Genomic DNA, 20,482 nt, shown 5'->3' with positions numbered 1-20,482 from the left:
AAGACACTAGTTTTTTACTTCATCTTATTGTGCTTACATCTGTATCTCTTTTCTCCCATCATCTAATGTCTTTGTCCCACGTCTAAGCCCAATTCTCAATGATACCAACATAATTATTCATTTGTTTTACCTTATAATGTGACTTCTGAAAACATAATAAGATTTATCTTTTGGCAGTTCATACTGTCTTCACCTGGGTGTGTCACGCAGAGAATGTGTTTTCAAATTGTTTTGTTTAAAACCACTTTTGATAGTTTTTTTGTATGGCTCTTTGAACCAACAGGATGGGTAGATATTTAGGTACTTTTACTTAAATTTACTCTGAAATTTTAAGAATTGTTGTTTAAAAAATTAGTTATTTTATAATTATAATTCTGTATAATGTTTTCATGATTCCAAAATCAAGACAAGGCTACTTTTAAAGAAGGCTGATATCCTTGTTAGCGCTATTCTAATTCTCCTTCTCCTTTTAGAGATAACTTTCCAGGCTGATTTTCACTCATCTTTTTATTAATGTTTTTTAAATATAGTTTTATCTGAAATTTTAGTTTTCCTACTGTGAGGAATGAAAATTTTAAATTTCAATACTGTAATCTCTGGACTTGGGTTTATAAGGATTTTTCTGGAAGCATGAAATATGTCATGGGACTCTGGTTAAAACTCTTTGTGATCATGGTAACTCCTTCATAGCAGGTCTGTAGCTATTCCAGGCTCAGATGCCAAGACAGCGCAAGAGTGGAGGTTAGCAAATGCTTACATGGGGTTACTTTCTGCATCCAGAATCTTCCAGGGAGAGGAATCTTCAGGCTCCACCCTAATCAGTTGAACATAAACCAGTCTCTGGAGGCTGGGCCTCAGGCGTCAGAGTGCCTTATTCCCACCCAGGTGATGCTAAGGTGCAGTCAGGAGTGAAGGCTAGGATATCTAGAATGCTGGTGGTTATGATTTCCCAGATTCACTGCTTTTCCTCCTTATCTCTGGATTTTTCTCAACTTAGTTCTAAAGATTAACTGCCTGTTCAATTTTTCCCTACAAGCTCACTCTTTTCTGCTTACATGTTTCACTCAAGTGTTTTTCTTTGTTAGCTTGCTTCTATTTTTGTGTGTTTATTTCCATGAATGAGATGTGGGGAAATTGGGTGAGAAATGTTTCAAGTACCTTAACTTGGAGGAGGAATTCTATACTCTGTAGAAGTTCTAGTTTCTAACTGAACCCTGCAAGAAATTATCCTAAGAAGCAAAAGGTGGGACCCAATATCATGTGCTTTCAGGAGGCTGAATACCAAGGACTCTATCAAGAAATGGCTACCATGAGCTTCCCTGGCAGTCCGGTGGTTAAGACTCCATGTACCCAATGCAGATATGAGGTTTTTTGATCCCTGGACTGGGAACTAAGATTCTGCATGCCACAGGGTGTGGCCAAAATAAAAAGTCTGCCTCAGAGACTCAGACTCTCAGATAATCCTGAATAATGGATGTTGTGGTATTAAATTCAGCTCTTTTAAAGATCCTTTATGATTTCAGAACTGTGAAGAATTCTTGTGAAAGAATAAGAACTATATTCTCAATTGGTTTGTGGAAAGAATATACATGTGGTCATAGATTGATGTCAGAGAGGAAAGGTTTAAGGGACAGTGTTTGACCTTGTTCCTGTTTATAAAGAAAGTTTTATCTCGGTTAGCTTCATGATTGATAATGAATATTTTCTCAGTTGTTTTATGTCTTTTTAGTTTATGGTGAGAATCGGGAATGTACAGATGAGAGAATTCCTTGGTGGTGTCTGCCCACATCAGTGTACACGTGGTGGGGGCAGCTCCCAGGAATGGCTGCCACCCTGTGTCCGCAGGGTGAGCCACAGCCACTCCTTGCCTCTCTGAGAGACTCTCCAAGGCAAGCAGAGTCTTCTGAAATTTGGTCTATCCTTGGAATTCACACCGCTGTTTCATTTGGACTTAATACTTGGACTAGAGCATTTAGCATATGCAGGAGTTAATCTTCTGGTAGCTGGACAAACTTTTGCCTGATTTCCTCAGGCAGTTTTACCAAATGTCAGAAATGGAAACACTCACAGATTACAAATGCTGCTGCCAGCTGTCCTGTTAAATGACTCTCCATCTCTAACCTTTTCTTGTGTGTGGAGGGGATGGATTTACTCAGTCTACCTTTGATGGCCTCAGTCACTTCTGCTCTGTGTGTTCTGGAAGCTTTGAAGAACCAGATTTAATATGTGTCTTCTTACTCTCTATATGTTCTTGGGGTTTTGTTTTCACAATTTTGTGCTATTCATTATTTTGCTTTCTATTTTTTTTGAGACAAATTACTGGAAAATTGTTTTTTACTTGCTGCTATTTTTCATATGGAGCATAGTATCAATTTTCTTTTTTCCATAGTTGCAACTTATGCCAGAATGGAAATTCCTTGTATGTTATACTTTTCATTACTTCTCTGATTTGCTGTGACAGCTCCTTGCTGGAGGCAAAATTGTGCATGTGTGCTCAGTCACTCAGTTGTGTCTGACTCTTTGTGACCCCATGGACTATAGCCCTGGACAGACAGGCTCCTCTGTCCCTGGGATTATCCTGGCAAGAATCCTGGAGTGGGTTGCCATTTCCTCCTCCAGAGGACCTTCTCAACTCAGGTATCAAAGTTGCATTTCCTGTGATTCCTGTATTAAGATGGATTCCTTACCATCGAGCCATTGGAGAAAGCCCCAAAATAAAAAATGACTCTCCCTCCAAATTACATCTGTAACAGTTCATATTTGAAATTCTTTTTTACCTTTTTGAAAGATAAATTTTCTATCCCAATTAAATAACAATTGTTATCAAGAATAAAAAGAATTCACAGATGAGTGGAAGATATGAGCCATGAAGTGGCATTATACCTTAATGAGGCTATCTATCCAACTGTTTTTTTTTTTTAATATTGATTTATTTGGCTGTGCCAGGTCTTAGTTTCTGTAAGTGGGATCTACTTCCCTGACCAGGGATCAAACCAAATTTCCCTACACTTGGAGTGTGGAGTCTTAGCTAAAGGACCACCAAGGAAGTCCCTCAACTAGGATATTAAATATTATTTCTCAGCTAAAAACTCCAGATGTACTTAGGCAGTAATGACCTGCCTTTATTTACACTCCTTTTTGCTGGATTTATTGAATTTATCCTATTCTCTTTGGTGAGTGCTATTAATCTTATTTCTCCTGTAATTACAAGGATGTTAAGCTCAAATGGAGAGCTGAGTAACAGCAAACAGTGTTTCCCAAATAGAATCATAAGTTTCAGGAAAAACTGGGATGTCAGGTATTATTGCTGGGCTTCTGGTTGTTTGTGGCTGCAGCACTGGACTGGGCTGGGACTGCCTGTGTGTACAGTTTGATGTTCTTGCTTCTCTGTGTGGCCCCCACATTTCCATCTCAGGAAACTATTAACAGTGTGTTTGACAGTCCACTGTCTGAGGGACTCTTCCAAAAGCTCTCTGTGCCTCTTGGGATGGATGACAGGACATGGTGGAAATGTATCAGAACTGATCATTTTACTCACGTCTGATCATCTTACTCACACTTCTTTAACTAAATAGTGTTCCCCTTATCCTCTATAGTAGATGAAACTTTCCTTGACTTCATGGAGGGAGAGGCAGCTGGTGCAGCCTGTTAACGTGTGTGTGAGCATGTGTCCATTTGTGTAGAACAAGACAGGAATGTTAAGGTTTAATGAGACCCCCATGTGAGGGATGGGGACATCTTTTGATAAATATCCTGATCAGGCACTGGTTGGCTGAGCAGAAAATGCTTGTTTTTTTTTTTTTTTTTTGGTGTTTGGTGTTATGGATTCTCCTTCCCTCCTCTTGTGTGTGTGTTCCTCAGCTTCAGACAGACAGAAGAGAGCTATCAAAGCATACCTTTCAGGTAAGCCAAGCTTACCCTGTCTGTGTTAGTAAGGTGGGATTTACAAAAAAAGGAAAAGCCCTGTTCCTGAAAGACTTCCAAACTTTTGGAATTTTGTCTTTTGAGAAGTCTGTGAAGGAAATGATATTGTGGCCCAAGGTGTTTAGTTTTGGTAACTTGGATTTGTTGAGTGATTTTCCTTGATGGTGAAGAAGGGGACCTAGGAAGAAGGGGACCTTCAAGGGGTGACTAGAGAGAGGAAGTAGGTTGTGAGGTGGAGTGGCTGTTTGGCAGGGTGGGTAGGTGTTGCTATTCCTTTACCTTTTTCTTTGAGAAAGAAACTTGCTTTCCCCAAGTCTTACTCAGGGTGGAAGCCTCAGTGCACCCTGAGTCAATTGGTTTAGGCCTTGGGGAAGAAAGGATTGGTAACATTTCTTCCAAACCACCAACTTCAGTGGATGGTGGATCAAGAACTACGGAAGACATGATTTTTTAGCTTGGCCTCCACCGTATTTAATTTTTTACTCCGAGGAACATTCCAACTTCTAGAGGGTAGAGGCATAGTGAGGCAGTGCTCTCAGGAGCTGAGAGCCTGCAGAGCTGCCAAGCCTTGTTTCTTTGTGGTATTCCAGCCAAAGCTGGTTTGCATTCCCTGGATCTACCTGTGCAGTTTGGGGTAGAAAAGAGTGGATTTGTTTACGCCAGTGTCTCAGTTCATAAAGATTCATGAAGAAGGTGATAAAAACATGTGTCCCATACATGAGCCACATTGACTTTCTATTGGACTGGGACATTGAGAGTATGGGGGACAGGGGCAGGCTGCCAGCAGGCTTGTTCCTGTGGAAGCAGATTTCTTCCTCTTCTTCTGCCACCTTTTTCTTTATTCATCTTAAGGCTCAGTTGGTATTGAGCCTGTTTGTGATATTTGTTGAGCACCCACGGTGTGCTAAGCACAATGTACTAAGGCTTTACTATGTTTGAATGGAAAATTTTGCCTTCAGGTTAAACTGTCGCCTGCTTGCCTTATAGGAGATAATAAATCTGCATATTTTTCTTTTAAATTAATCACGAATGTAACGTTTTGTCAAAATGCATTTTAAATATGCTAATGATAAAAGTAAATCTTGTGTAAAGAAAAACTGACATTTCTAATTAAGACTTTTTTCTTTTCTTTTAGGAAGGCACCAGAGTAGTTCAACCCATATTTTTGGGGAAAATGATTAGTTATGTTGAAAACTATGATCCCAATGATTCTGCCGCTTTGCACGAAGCCTATGGCTACGCGGCAGGGCTAAGCGCCTGCGTGCTCCTGTGGGCTGTTCTGCACCACTTGTACTTCTACCACATGCAGCGTGTGGGGATGAGGCTGAGAGTAGCCGTGTGCCATATGATCTACCGCAAGGTGAGTGTCGCTAGGTACAACTGTGTGTACCTCCCCTGAAGGATCAGGAACATTTAGGGAAAGTTCTCTGTAAACTAAACATTTTGTAACTGGGATCATTTGTACTTTACTGGAGAAGCTTGGTATTTGCACCAAGTCAAGTTTTTTGTTGTTGCTTTTCCAATATATAATAAAAAGTTTTCTACTGAGACTGGATCAGGGCTACCTTTTATGATTTTTAGCCACATAATTTTTAGCCACTGTTGCATAATATCCACTAAATCTGTAATAAAATCTAATTAAAAATTAAAGTATCTAAGGTATCCCATTGATTTTCAATGTTTTTATGCCTAATTCTCATAGTGGTATTTCTGGAAATTTTGTTGTTGTTGTTCATTAAAACCTTCAAAGCTGTATTTAAAAGTGAACTTCAGGATTGGATCCATAAAATTAAATCTTGGAGAACAGAATGGATTTGAGAAAGGGAATGATTATATTTTTCAATAGCCCATTTAATCACATTCAGTACAATTGTGTTACTAAAGAAAAATATAAATATAACTCAGGCTTAATACAGACTCACTATATGCTATATGCTATAGTTACAATTGTTTTATTGGCACTAAAGACAATAATTGGATATTTTTGATAAAACTTGAAAATTTCCATTGTCTTTAGTAATTTGGGAGAGAATTTGTTGCTGTTCTTTCAAGTTATTTTCATAATACTATGCTTCCTTTTTCTCTTTAGTATGCATTATAGAAGTTTTAATAAGACCTGATTAGATGTGTTCAGTGATTTTTATATTGAGAAATGCCACACAACTATTTCATAGTTACCCTGATCTTAGCTAGTGTAAAAGGAATTAGGATTTCAGGTGTCTTTACAAAGAAATTGACACAGATACACCATGTCAACTGTTGAAAGGCTCTGTGTAAACTTGTTTCTCAGTATCTTGTTGCCCTGGGTTATTTGCTTTAAAAAAAAAATCCTTATTTAATTGTATTATATACTTGAATTTTTCTGCGAGACTAGATATGAAGTGTTCTCAAGTGAAAGTGTGAAAGTGAAAGTCGCTCAGTAGTGTCCGACTCTTTCTGACCACATGGACTATGTAGTTCATGGAATTCTCCAGGCCAGAATACTGGAGTGGGTAGCCTTTCCTTCTCCAAGGGATCTTCCCAACCCAGGGATCACACCCAGGTCTCCCTCATTGCTGGCATATTCTTTATCAGCTGAGCCAAAAGGGAAGACCTAAGTGTTCTCAGGAGACACACAAAATGGTAACTACATAAAGTGTGAATAAGTCAATTGGTTTTACTACAGAAATCATTTCCCAATGTATATTTTTAACAATAATCATGTTGTCCACCTTAATACATATAATTTTTATTAAAGATAAAATCCTAATCAAAAGCTAAAACCAAACAATTTAAGTTGAAATTATCACTTCTATTACCTAGTTGCTACTTATACTGCTTATCTAGAGCTTCTGTTTCTTGGGAATGTTTTGCTTGACAAAATGTAAAGTGTCTTCTCCTCATCTTTCCTTGAGCAGACTCTTGTTAATCTCAGCGCTGTATGAACCCAGGGCCCCTGGTATCTCACTGTGTGTGTTTGGCACAAGAGCTGGTTTCCTCCTGGGTGACATGGAAATGGCAGTGGTGACTGTACACTCTAGCCAGGGTTCTTCATTGTCCCCCATCATATATTTCTTATTCTCTTGCACCTTTCACTGTTTAGGAGAAGAGTACTCAGATTTCTCCACAAGTTAGCTAGATGTTTGTCTTTCTAGATCGTGCTTAGCTCCCATAAGTATGTGTGAAATTTCACCAGAACTGCACTGTGAAAACCTTGTTAGGTGTGAGGTCATGGTTCAGGCAAAGCTCACTGTTTGCTGCACAGGTGAGCCATTGTCCACCTGTTTTTCTTCCTCTTCCTACTAATACTTTGGAATGTGACCTTTGGGAAATTTTTAGGCTCTTTTTATGAACTTTGAATGATCTTGTGGGATGTGTCATAAATAAAATGATTTGTCATTTCTACAAATTTGGTAAAGTTACTTTTGGCTTTTGGTCATTGTTTTTTAAAAATTATTATAAAATATGCACAACATAAAATTTACAATTTTAACTAATTTGGGGAACATTGTTTAGTGACATTAGTGACATGAAGAGCTGACTCATTGGAACAGACCCTGATGTTGGGAAAGACTGAAGGCAAAAGGAGACAGGGGTGGCAGAAGATGAGATGTTTAGATACCTTCACTGACTCAATGGACATGAATTTGAGCAAACTTCAGGAGATAGTGGAGGACTGAGGAGACTGCTGTGCTGCAGTCCATGGCATTGCAAAGAGTTCTTATTCTTTGACTTAGTGGCTGAACAACAACAATTTAGTGACATTAAGAGCATTTACATTGTTGAGGAATCAACACTGCTCTTCATCTCCAGAATTTCATCTTTGCAAAGTGATCCTCTCTATCCAATAAACACTAATTCTCCAGCCACACCACCCCACCCCTACCAGGTATCACCATTCTATTTCAATATTTGAATTTGACTTGGTGTCCCATGTAGGTGGAATCATAAAATATTTGTCATTTTGTGTCTTGTTTATGTCATGTAGCACAATGTCTTAAGGGTTCATTGATGGTGGAGCAGCTATCAGATTTAATTCCATTTTACAATTGAATAATATTCCATTATAGGTATATACAGCATTCTCTGTATCCATTCATCTGTTAGTGAACATTTGGGTTGTTTCTACCTTTTGGCTGTTGTGATCATTGCTGCTCTGAACACAAGTGTATAAATATCTGTTCAAGTTCACACATTCAGTTCTTTTGAGTACATTCCCAGAAGTGGAATTGCTGTATTATATGCTAATTTTGTGTTTTTTGAGGAACTGCCATACTGTCTTCTATGGCAGCTATGTTGTTTTACATTCCCACTTTATCATTGATTTTTCTGTTTAACCTGAGGACTAAATGAAACAGTTTTATGAACCGTGAGACTCTGTTTGGATCTGATTGGTGGTCTTTGAAGAAGCTCATGGTGTCTGTTCATGTTCCTCAGATCTCTAGGGCATTTTTCTTAACAAATAAAGGAATTGTGCAGCAGAGGATGTGTTTTTTGTAAAGTCAGCAGACTGGCATTAAGAACAGAGTTTCCTCACAGAAACAGTTTTGAACATTATAATCACTCATTTCAGAATGAATAAATTAAGCCCAAAGGGTTTAAATGAGGTCACACATAGAATTAAGAATCAATTCCAGATTTATAGTCCATCCAAGTCCTCTAATTTCTTTCTTTAAGGCAGCCTTTCCACTCACATCTAGTTTGGCTCAAATTTATTTTGGTTTGTTCTGAAGTCTAAATCAACATCCCTTTATCCTTCAGGCAGGTTCAAGTTCATTGAGAAACAGGATGGGGGATTTTGCTTATACCTCCTGCTCCTCCCTTTGCTGTTCTTGTGGGTAGGGCTGTGCCACATTGGGGAGAAAAAGGATGAATGTAGGTCCCTAGAATCCTGCTGTTTGGGGTCACCCTCTTTGTCCTAGCACTGTTCAAGATCCCATGAAAACACTCCATTTTGCTATGTTGTAAGATTGACTTGGTATCACCTTAGCAATCCAATTCTCTGTATCTTTCTCTCACTAGGTACTTCGTCTGAGTAGCTCAGCCATGGGGAAGACCACCACAGGCCAGATAGTCAACCTGCTGTCCAACGATGTGAACAGGTTTGATCAGGTAAGCTGCCCCTGAGGGATCCTCTTCCATTTCCCATCCTTCTTACTGAGTGTAGCTTATTGGGACGCCAGGTGCCAGGGTTTGGTGTCAGCCAGGGTCCTGTTGAGGACCTAAGACAAGAGTCCTTTTTATCCAACTCTCATGTCTTCTGTATACAGCTTAGATATAACAATGTGTGTTGTCCTGTGGATGAGAATTTTGTTTTTCTAATAATAGGCAGCAGGATTCTTTCCCAGCTTGATTAGTGTCCCTAGGGGTCCTCCTGGTATGGCCCTTCTTGGCACATGGTGTTGGTGTTGCTGGGCTGTCCTCCTCCTCCTCTGGATGATGAAGGCCTGGTGGGCAGGGGTTGTTCTTTCCCTGTTCAGTGCCTGCTGTATAGGGAGCCCGTGAGGAATAATGCCAAGTAGATGGTCCTCAGCCAGATACAACCTACTCTCTGCCATCCCCTCACACTCTTTTTTCCCACTTACTTTATGAATAGACCACATTACCCAGAGCATTGTAGCTGTTGGTAAGATCTGTACTGCACTAGACCACTTCTCCTTCAATTATTCATTCATCAAACATGAAGTAAGACTTCTACTCAGTTTCAGAGATAAATTAGGCTTAGTTTTTGCCCCCCCCCACCTCAAAGCCACAGCCTGTCAGGGAGGTAAATACTTAAGTAATTACTGGAGAGAGTAGGAGGTACCATAATATAGGCTCTCCTGGGGAGATGGTGGCTGAATTTTGGAACAAAGAGAGTTTGGGGAAACCCTGAGCTCATCTGTGTTGTGAATAAAATTCAGATCTTCCTCCCAGTGCTGCTGGTTGGGTTCTCCCTGGCCAGTCCTGTGCTGCCCCAGAACAGTGTCATCTGAGGTGGATGTGTGGATTTATGCTTTAGCAGGTTTAAAACCCACTGTGATCATTTCTGTTTTGGTTCCTGTATCTTCCTTCAGTTCAGTTCAGTCACTCAGTTGTGTCCGACTCTTTGCGACCCCATGAATCGCAGCACGTCAGGCCTCCCTGTCCATCACCAATTCCCGGAGTTCACTCAGACTCACGTCCATAGAGTCAGTGATGTCATCCAGCCATCTCATCTCTGTCGTCCTCTTCTCCTCCTGCCCCCAATCCCTCCCAGCATCAGAGTATTTTCCAATGAGTCAACTCTTCGCATGAGGTGGCCAAAGTACTGGAGTTTCAGCTTTAGCATCATTCCTTCCAAAGAAATCCCAGCGCTGACCTCCTTCAGAATGGACTGGTTGGATCTCCTTGCAGTCTAAGGGACTCTCAGGAGTCTTCTCCAATACCACAGTTCAAAAGAATCAATTCTTTGGTGCTCAGCCTTCTTCACAGTCCAACTCGCATATCCATACATGACCATTAGAAAAACCATAGCCTTGACTAGACGGACCTTTGTTTGTACAAGCATACTATTTCTATACTGTGTCCTTACTTGTGTTGTTTTTTATAATATCCTAAGAAGGCTTATCTTTTTCTTTAAGGTAACAGTGTTCTTGCACTATCTGTGGGTGGGGCCACTGCAGGCAATTGCAGTGACTGCCCTGCTCTGGATGGAAACAGGAATATCCTGTCTTGCTGGGATGGCAGTTCTCATTTTCCTTCTGCTGTTGCAAAGCTGCTTTGGGATGTGGTTTTCATCACTCCGGTAAGTGAAACACTGGTTTCAAAAATAGGTAACATATATTTTGGAGAAGGCAATGGAAACCCACTCCAGGACTCTTGCCTGGCAAATCCCATGGATGGAGGAGCCTGGTAGGCTGCAGTCCATAGGGTCGCTACGAGTTGGACAAGACTGAGCGACTTCACTTTTACTTTTCACTTTCGTGCATTGGAGAAGGAAATGGCAACCCAATCCCGTGTTCTTGCCTGGAGAATCCCAGGGATGGGGGAGCCTGGTGGGCTGCTATCTCTAGGATCGCACAGAGTGAGACACAACTGAAGTGATTTAGCAGCAGCAGCAGCAACATATATTTGGTGACAACTACAATCTGTTGGATACTTTTGTTTAAAAAATAAAATGCCTTCTCTGATCTCTTCTTTGTGTGTGTTGTAGACCCTTCAGGCTTAGTTTAGCCAGTGGTAGCTCCAACTTTAAGCTGAAGGATAATCTTGAAGCAGGAAAAGTTATGGGATTTTCCAGACCCTCTCAGCACTACACCTGAATATGTAGATTGTCCTTGTGCACAGTGTACCTATACTGAAGTTATTTAAACATTATTAAATAGTAAATGATAGGATACTGAAAGAGGAACTCCCCAGGTCAGTAGGTGCCCAATATGCTACTGAAGATCAGTGTAGAAATAACTCCAGAAAGAATGAACGGATGGAGCCAAAGCAAAAAGAATACCCAGCTGTGGATGTGACTGGTGATAGAAACAAGGTCTGATGATGTAAAGAGCAATATTGCATAGGAACCTGGAATATCAGGTCCATGAATCAAGGCAAATTGAAAGTGGTCAAACAAGAAATGCCAAGAGTGAATGTCGACATTCTAGGAATCAGTGAACTCAAATGGACTGGAATGGATGAATTTAACTCAGATGACCATTATATCTACTACTGCGGGCAGGAATCCCTCAGAAGAAATGGAGTAGCCATCCTGGTCAACAAAAGAGTCTGAAATGCAGTACTTGGATGCAATCTCAAAAATGACGGAATGATCTCTGCTCATTTCCAAGGCAAACCATTCAATGTCACAGTAATCTAAGTCTATGCCCCAACCAGTAACACTGAAGATGTTGAAGTTGAACGGTTCTATGAAGACCTATAAGACCTTTTAGAACTAACACCCCAAAAAGATGTCCTTTTTATTAAAGGGGACTAGAATACAAAAGTAGGAAGTCAAGAAACACCTGGAGTAACAGGCAAATTTGGCCTTGGAATACGGAATGAAGCAGGGCAAAGACTAACAAAGTTTTGCCAAGAAAATGCACTGGTCATAGCAAACACCCTCTTCCAACACACAAGAGAAGACTACACATGAACATAACCAGATGGTCAACACTGAAATCAGATTGATTATATTCTTTGCAGCCAAAGGTGGAGAAGCTCTATACAGTAAGCAAAAATAAGACCAGGAGCTGACTGTGGCTCAGATCATGAACTCCTTATTGCCAAATTCAGACTGAAATTGAAAAAAGTAGGGAAAACCACTAGACCATTCAGGTACGACCTAAATCAAATCCCTTATGATTATACAGTGGAAGTGAGAAATAGATTTAAGGGCCTAGATCTGATAGATAGAGTGCCTGATGAACTATGGAATGAGGTTCGTGACACTGTACAGGAGACAGGGATCTAGACCATCCCCATGGAAAAGAAATGCAAAAAAGCAAAATGGCTGTCTGGGGAGGCCTTAAAAATAGCTATAAAAAGAAGAGAAGTGAAAAGCAAAGGAGAAAAGGAAAGATATAAGCATCTGAATGCAGAGTTCCAAAGAATAGCAAGAAGAGATAAGAAAGCCTTCTTCAGTGATCAATGCAAAGAAATAGAGGAAAACAACAGAATGGGAAAGACTAGAGATCTCTTCAAGAAAATCAGAGATACCAAGGGGACATTTCATGCAAAGATGGGCTCGATAAAGGCCAGAAATGGTATGGACCTAACAGAAGCAGAAGATATTAAGAAGAGATGGTAAGAATACACAGAAGAACTCTACAAAAAAAGATCTTCACAACCAAGATAATCACAATGGTGTGATTACTCACCTAGAGCCAGACATCCTGGAATGTGAAGTCAAGTGGGCCTTAGAAAGCATCACTACGAACAAAGCTAGGGGAGGTGATGGAATTCGAGTTGAGCTATTTCAAATCCTGAAAGATGATGCTGTGAAAGTGCTGCACTCAATATGCCTGCAAATTTGGAAAACTCAGCAGTGACCACAGGACTGGAAAATTCAGTTTTTGTTCCAATCCCAAAGAAAGGCAATGCCAAAGAATGCTCAAACTACTGCACAATTGCACTCATCTCACATGCTAGTAAAGTAATGCTTAAAATTCTCCAAGCCAGGCTTCAGCAATATGTGAACTGTGAACTTCCAGATGTTCAAGCTGGTTTTAGAAAAGGCAGAGGAACCAGAGATCAAATTGACAACAACTGCTGGATCATGGAAAAAGCAAGAGAGGTCCAGAAAAATATCTATTTCTGCTTTATTGACTATACCAAAGCCTTTGACTGTGTGGATCACAATAAACTGTGGAAAATTCTGAAAGAGATGGAAATATCAGACCACCTGATCTGCTTCTTGAGAAATTTGTATGCAGGGCATGAAGCAACAACTGGGCATGGAACAACAGACTGGTTCCACATAGGAAAAGGAGTATGTCAAGGGTGTATATTGTCACCCTGCTTATTTAACTTATATGCAGAGTACATCATGAGAAACGCTGGACTGGAAGAAGCACAAGCTGGTTCAAGATTGCCAGGAGAAATATCAATAAGCTCAGATATGCAGATGACACCACCCTTATGGCAGAAAGTGAAGAGGAACTCAAAAGCCTCTTGATGAAAGTGAAAGTGGAGAGTGAAAAAGTTGGCTTAAAGCTCAACATTCAGAAAACTAAGATCATGGTATCAGGAACCATCACTTCATGGGAAATAGATGGGGAAACAGTGGAAACAGTGTCAGACTTTGTTTTTCTGGGCTCCAAAATCACTACAGATGGTGACTGCAGCCATGAAATTAAAAGACGCTTACTCCTTGGAAAGAACATTTTGACCAACCTAGGTAGAATATTGAAAAGCAGAGACATTACTTTGCCAACAAAGGTTCGTCTAGTCAAGGCTATGGTTTTTCCTGTGGTCATGTATGGATGTGAGAGTTGGACTGTGAAGAAGGCTGAGAATTGGTGCTTTTGAACTGTGGTGTTGGAGAAGACTCTTGAGAGTCCCTTAGACTGCAAGGAGATCCAACCCATCCATTCTGATGGACATCAGCCCTGGGATTTCTTTGGAAGGAATGATGCCAGAGCTGAAATTCCAGTACTTTGGCCACCTCATGTGAAGAGTTGACTCATTGGAAAAGACTCTGATGCTTGGAGGGATTGGGGGCAGGAGGAGAAGGGGACAACAGAGGATGAGATGGCTGGATGGTATCACGGACTCGATGGACGTGCGTCTAGGTGAACTCCGGAGTTGGTGATGGACAGGGAGGCCTGGCGTGCTGCGATTCATGGGGTCGCAAAGAGTCGGACACGACTGCGGGACTGAACTGAACTGAATTGAAATAGTAATAATCCTACAGGCTCAATCTTCACTGCGTGCATTTTTGTTATGCTTGGGTTAGAGTGATTTTTCCAGTATGTATATTCATGTCTTATTTTTAATTCAATGTTTCCATTAATTTATAAGTGTCCAAGGACAAAGTCAGTTTTGATTAATTTTTAAAATAAGTCTGTTTATTTTAATTGGAGGCTAATTACTTTACAATATTGTGGTAATTTTTGCCATACATTGACTTGAACCAGCCACATGTATATATGTGCCCCGCCCCCGTCCTGAGCACCCCTGCCACCTCCCTCCCCATCCCATCCCTCTGTGTTGTCCCAATGCACCAGCGTTGATTGCCCTGTTTCATGTATCAAACTTGAACTGGTCATCTATTTCACATATGGCAATATACATGTTTCAGTGCTGTTCTCTCAAATTATCCCACCCTCACCTTCTCCCACAGAGTCAAAACGTCTGTTCTTTACATCTGTGTCTGTTTTGCTGTCTCACATATCGGGTTATTATTACCATCTTTATAAATTCCATATATATGCATTAATAAACTGTATTGATGTTTTTCTTTCTGACTTACTTCTCTCTGTATAATAGCCTCCAGTTTCATCCACCTCATTAGAACTGATTCAAATGTGTTCTTTTAATAGCTGAGTGATATTCCATTGTGTATATGTACCACAGCTTTCTTATCCATTCATCTGCCAGTGGATATCTAGGTTGCTTCCATGTCCTAGCTATTGTAAACAGTACCCAATGCGATAAACATTGGGGTACACATGTCTCTTTCAATTCTGGCTTCCTCAGTGTATATGCCCAGCAGTGGGATTGGTGGGTCATATGGCAGTTCTATTTCCAGTTTTTTAAGGAATTTCCACACTGTTCTCCAGAGTGGTTGTACTAGTTTGCATTCCCACCAACAGTGTAAGGGGGTTCCCCTTTCTCCACACACTCTCCAGCATTTATTGTTTGTAGAATTTTTGATAGCAGCCATTCTGACCATCATGAAATGGTACCTCGTTGTGGTTTTGATTTGCATTTCTCTGATAATGAGTGATGTTGAGAATCTTTTCATGTGTTAGCCCTCTGTATGTCTTCTTTGGAAAAATGTCTGTTTAGTTATTTGGCCCATTTTTGGATTGGGTCATTTATTTTTCCAGTATTGAGCTGCATGAGCAGGTTGTGTATTTTTAAGATTAATTCTTCAGTTGCTTCATTTGCTACTATTTCTCCTACTATAGTTTCCTTCATTGTAAAAAAGCTTGTAAGTTTAGCTAGTTCCCATTTGTTTTTGTTTTGTTTATTTGTTTGTTTTTTCTTTTCTTTTATTTCCATTACTCTGGGAGGTGGGTCATAGAGGATCTTTCTGTCATTTATGTCAGAGTGTTTTGCCTATGTTTCCCTCTAGGAGTTTTATAGTTTCTGGCCTTACACTTAGATCTTTCATCCATTTTGAGTTTATTTTTGTGTATGGTGTTAGAAAGTGTTCTAATTTCATTCTTCTACAGGCAGTTGACCAGTTTTCCCAGCAAAACTTGTTAAGGAGATTGTCTTTTCTCCATTGTATATTTTTGCCTCATTTGTCAAAGATAAGGTATCCATAGGTGTGTGGATTTATCTCTGGGCTTTCTTTTTGTTCTATAGATCTATATTTCTGTCTTTGTGCCAGTACCATACTGTCTTAATGACTGTAGCTTTGTAGTATAGCCTGTAGTCAGGCTGGTTGACTCCTCCAGTTCCATTTTTCTTTCTCAAGATTGCTTTGGCTAGTCGAGGTTTGTTATATTTCCATACAAATTGTGAAATTATGTGTTCTAGTTCTCTGAAAAATAATGATGGTAGCTTGATAGGGATTGCATTGAATCTATAGATTGCTTTGGGTAGTACACTCATTTTCACTATATTGATTCTTCTAATCCATGAACACGATTTATTTCTCCATCTATTTGTGTCATCTTTGATTTCTTTCATCAGTGTTTTATAGTTTTCTATATACAGGTCTTTTGTTTCTTTATGTAGATTTATTCCTAAGTATTTTATTCTTTTCATCACAGTGGTGAATGGAATTGTTTCCTTAATTTCTCTTTCTGTTTTCTCATTGTTAATGTATATGAATGCAAGGGATTTCGATGTATTAATTTATATCCTACAACTTTACCATACTCATTGATTAACTCTTGTAATTTTCTGGTGGTGTCTTTAGGATTTTATGTGTAGAGGATCAAGCCATCTGTAAACAGAGAGAGTTTTAATTCTTTTCCAATCTGGATTCCTTGTATTTCTTTTTCGTTTCTGATTGCTGTGGCCAAAAGTTCCAAAACTATGTAGAATGGTAGTGGTGAGAGTGGGCATCCCTGTCTTGTTCCTGACTTTTGGGGAAATGCTGTCAGTTTTTCACCATTGAGGATAATGTTTGCTGTGGGTTTATCATATATGGCTTTTATTATGTTGAGGTATGTTCCTTCTATGCCTGCTTTCTGAAGGGTTTTTATCATAAATGGATGTTGAATTTTGTCAAAGGCTTTCTCTGCATCTATTGAGATAATCGTATGGTTTTTATCTTTAAATTTGTTAATGTGGTATATCACATTGATTGATCTGCAAATATCAATGAATCCTTGCATCTCTGGTATAAAGCCCACTTGGTCATGATGTATGGTCTTTTTAATATGTTGTTGGATTCTCTTTGCTAGAATTTTGAGAATTTTTACATCTGTGTTCATCAGTGATACCTGTAGTTTTCTCTTTTTTTGTGGCATCTTTGTCTGGTTTCAGTATTAGGGTGATGGTGACCTCATAGAATGAGTTTGGGAGTTTCCCTTCCTCTGCAATTTCCTGGAAGAGTTTGAGTAGGATAGGTGTTACCTCTTTACATTTTTAGTAGAATTCACCTGTGAAGCTATCAGGTCCTGGGCTTTTATTTGTTGGAAGATTTTTAATTACAGTTCTGATTTTCATGTTTGTGATTGGTGTAAAGATTTTCTATTTCTTCCTTGTTCAGCTTTTGAAGGTTGTACTTTCCTAAGAATTCATCCATTTCTTCCAAGTTGGCCATTTTATTCACATATAGTTGCTGATACTAGTCTCTTATGATCCTTTGTATTTCTGTGTTGTCAGTTGTGATTTTTCCATTTTCATTTATAAATTTTGTTGATTTTGTTCTTCTCCATTGTTTTCCTTGATGAGTCTGGCTAATGATTTGCCTATTTTATTTACCTTCTCAAGGAACCAGCTTTTAGTTCTGTTGATTTTTGCTATAGTCTCCTTCGTTTCTTTTTCATTAATTTCTGCTCTAATTTTTATGATTTCTTTCCTTCAGCTAACCCTGGGGTTCTTCATTTGTTTTTTTTTCCTAGTTGGTTTAGGTGTAAAGATAGCTTATTTACTTGATTTTTCTTTTGTTTCTTGAAGTAAGCGTGCAATGCTATGAACCTTTGTCTTACCACTGATTTTACTGAATCCCATAGGTTTTGGGTTGTTGCATTTTCATTTTCATTTCTTTCTATGCATATTTTGATTTCCTTTTTGATTTCTTCCATGATTTGCTGGTTATTCAGAAGCGTGTTGTTTAGCTTCCATATGTTTGTATTTTTAATAGTTTTTTCCCCCTCTAGTTGACATCTAATCTTACCACATTGTGATTCAAAAAGATGCTTGAAATTATTTCAATTTTTTTGAATTTACTAAGGCTAGGTTTATGGCCTAGGATGTGATCTATCCTGGTGAATGTTCCATGTGCGCTTCAGAAAAAGGTGAAATTCATTGTTTTGGGTGAAATGTCATATAGATATCAATTAGGTCTAACTGGTCCATTGTATCATTTAAAGTTTGTGTTTCCTTGCTAATTTTCCATTTGGTTGATCTATCCATAGGTGTGAGTGGGGTACTAAATTTTCCCACTATTATTGTGTTACTGTTAATTTCCCCTTTCAAACTTGTTAGCATTTGCCTTATATATTGAGGTGCTCCAATGTTGAGTGTATGAAACTGATAGTGAAAGTCACTCAGACGTGTCTGACTCTTTGCGACCCCATAGACTTTATAGTCCATGGAATTCTCCAGGCCAGAATACTGGAGTGGGTAGCCTTTCCCTTCTCCAGGGGATCTTCCCATCCCAGGAATTGAACCCAGGTCTTCCGTATTGCAGGCAGATTCTTTACCAGCTGAATCACAAGGGAAGTCCAAGAACACTGGATTGGGTCTCCCATCCCTTCTCCAGTGGATCTTCCCGACCCAGGAATCAAACCGGGGTCTCCCATATTGCAGTTGGATTCTTTACCAGCTGAACCACAAGGGAAGGCCAAGAATACTGAATACTGGAGTGGGTAGCCTATCCCTTCTCTAGAGGATCTTCCTGACTCAGAAATCAAATCAGGGTCTCCTCCATTGCAGGCAGATTCTTTACAAACTGAGCTATGAGGGAAGCCCTTGTTGGGTGCATATATATTTATAATTATATCTTCTTCTTGGATTGATTCTTTGACCATTATGTAGTGTCCTTCTTTGTCTCTTTTCACAGCCTTTCTTTTAAAGTCTATTTTATCTGATATGAGTATTGCTACTTCTGCTTTGTTTTGATCTCCATTTGCATGAAATACCTTTTCCAGCCCTTCACTTTTAGTCTGTATGTGTCCCTTGGTTTGAGGTGGGTCTCTTGTAGACAGCATATGAGGGGTTTGTTTTTGTATATTCTTTCAGCCATTCTTTGTCTTTTGGTTGGGACATTCAATCCATTTACATATAAGGTAATTATTGATAATAATGACCTTGTTGCCATTTATTTTGTTGTTTTGGGTTTGAGTTTATAAACCTTTTCTGTGTTTCCTGTCTAGAGAAGATCCTTTAGCATTTGTTGAAGATCTGGTTTGGTGGTGCTGAGTTCTCTCAGCTTTTGCTTGTCTGTAAAGCTTTTGATTTCTCCTTCATATTTGAAAAAGATGCTTGCTGGGTATAGTAATCTGGGTTGTAGGTTTTTTTCTCTTTCATCACTTTAAATATGTCCTGCCATTCCTTTCTGGCCTGAAGAGTTTCTATTGAAAGGTCAGCTGTTATCCTTATGGGGATCTCCTTGTGGGTTATTTGTTGCTTTTCCCTTGCTGCTTTTAATATTTTCTCTTTGTGTTTGATCTTTGTTAGTTTGATTAATATGTGTCTTGGGGTGTTTCACCTTGCGTTTATCCTGTTTGGCACTCTCTGGGTTTCTTGGACTTTGGTGACTATTTCCTTCCCCACTTTAGGGAAATTTTCAACTATTATCTCCTTAAATTTTCTCATGCCCTTTCTTTTCATCTTCTTCTTCTGGGATTCCTATGATTTGAATGTTGGGACATTTTACATTGTCCCAGAGGTCTCTGAGGTTGTCCTCAGTTCTTTTAATTCTTTTTTATTTTTTCCTCTCTGCTTCATTTATTTTCACCATTCTATCTTCCATCTCACTTATCCTATCTTCTGCCTCAATTATTCCACTGTTTGTTCCCCCCCAGAGGGCTTTTGATCTCAGTTATTAAGCATTATTCATTATTGATTGACACTTCTTTATCTCTTCTAGGTCCTTGTTAAACATTTCTTGCATCTTCTCAATCCTTGTCTCTAGTTTATCTGTAACTCCATTTTGGTTTCAAGATTTTGGATCACCTTTACTATCATTATTTTGAATTCTTTTTCAGTAGACTCCCTATCTCCTCCTCTTTTGTTTAATTTTGTGGGCATTTATCATATTGCTTTACCTGCTGAATATGTCTCTACCTTTTCATTTTGTTTAGATTGCTGTGTTTGGGGTGCCCTTTCTGTTTGCTGGCAGTTCATGGTTCCTCTGTATTGTGGAGCCTTCTCCCTGTGGGTGGGGTTGGACTAGTGGTTTGTCAAGGTTTCCTGGTTAGGGGAGCTTGTGTCTGTGTTCTGGTGGGTGGAAATGGATCTCTTCTCTCTGAAGTGCCATGAAGTGTCCATTAGTGAGTTTTGGGGTGTCTATGGCTTTGGTATGGCTTTGGGCAGCCTGCCTTTTAATGCTCAGGGGTGTGTTCCTGCTTTACTGGAGAAGTAGCATGGTATAGCTTGCTCTGGAACTTGTTAACTCTTGGGTGGAGCTGGTTTCAGTGTAGGAATGTATCCTTTTGGGTGAGCTCTTGTCTATAAATATTCCATGGAATCAGGAGTTTCCTGATGTTATCAAGTTTTGGAGTTAAACCGTCTCCCTCTGGTTTTAAGTCTTATTCTTACATTAGCCTTAAGACTTCTC

The 20,482-nt window shown here is 39.5% G+C and overlaps 1 protein-coding gene across 1 annotated transcript in view; it reads left to right on the top strand.

Moving 5' to 3' along the window:
• Positions 1 to 20,482, top strand: part of LOC113888429 (multidrug resistance-associated protein 4-like) — a 227,202-nt gene that overhangs the window by 19,290 nt on the left and 187,430 nt on the right. Inside the window, 3 exon segments of the mRNA XM_027535552.1 lie at positions 5,060 to 5,284; positions 8,926 to 9,015; positions 10,506 to 10,669. Of these exon segments, the coding sequence (XP_027391353.1) occupies positions 5,060 to 5,284; positions 8,926 to 9,015; positions 10,506 to 10,669 (479 nt within the window).

Source organism: Bos indicus x Bos taurus, unplaced genomic scaffold (assembly GCF_003369695.1).
Source record: "Bos indicus x Bos taurus breed Angus x Brahman F1 hybrid unplaced genomic scaffold, Bos_hybrid_MaternalHap_v2.0 SuperScaffold_100126, whole genome shotgun sequence".
Classification (NCBI taxonomy): domain Eukaryota; kingdom Metazoa; phylum Chordata; class Mammalia; order Artiodactyla; family Bovidae; genus Bos; species Bos indicus x Bos taurus.
The sequence above is the reverse complement of the archived record's forward strand: the minus strand, read 5'-3'. Positions and strand labels throughout refer to the sequence as shown.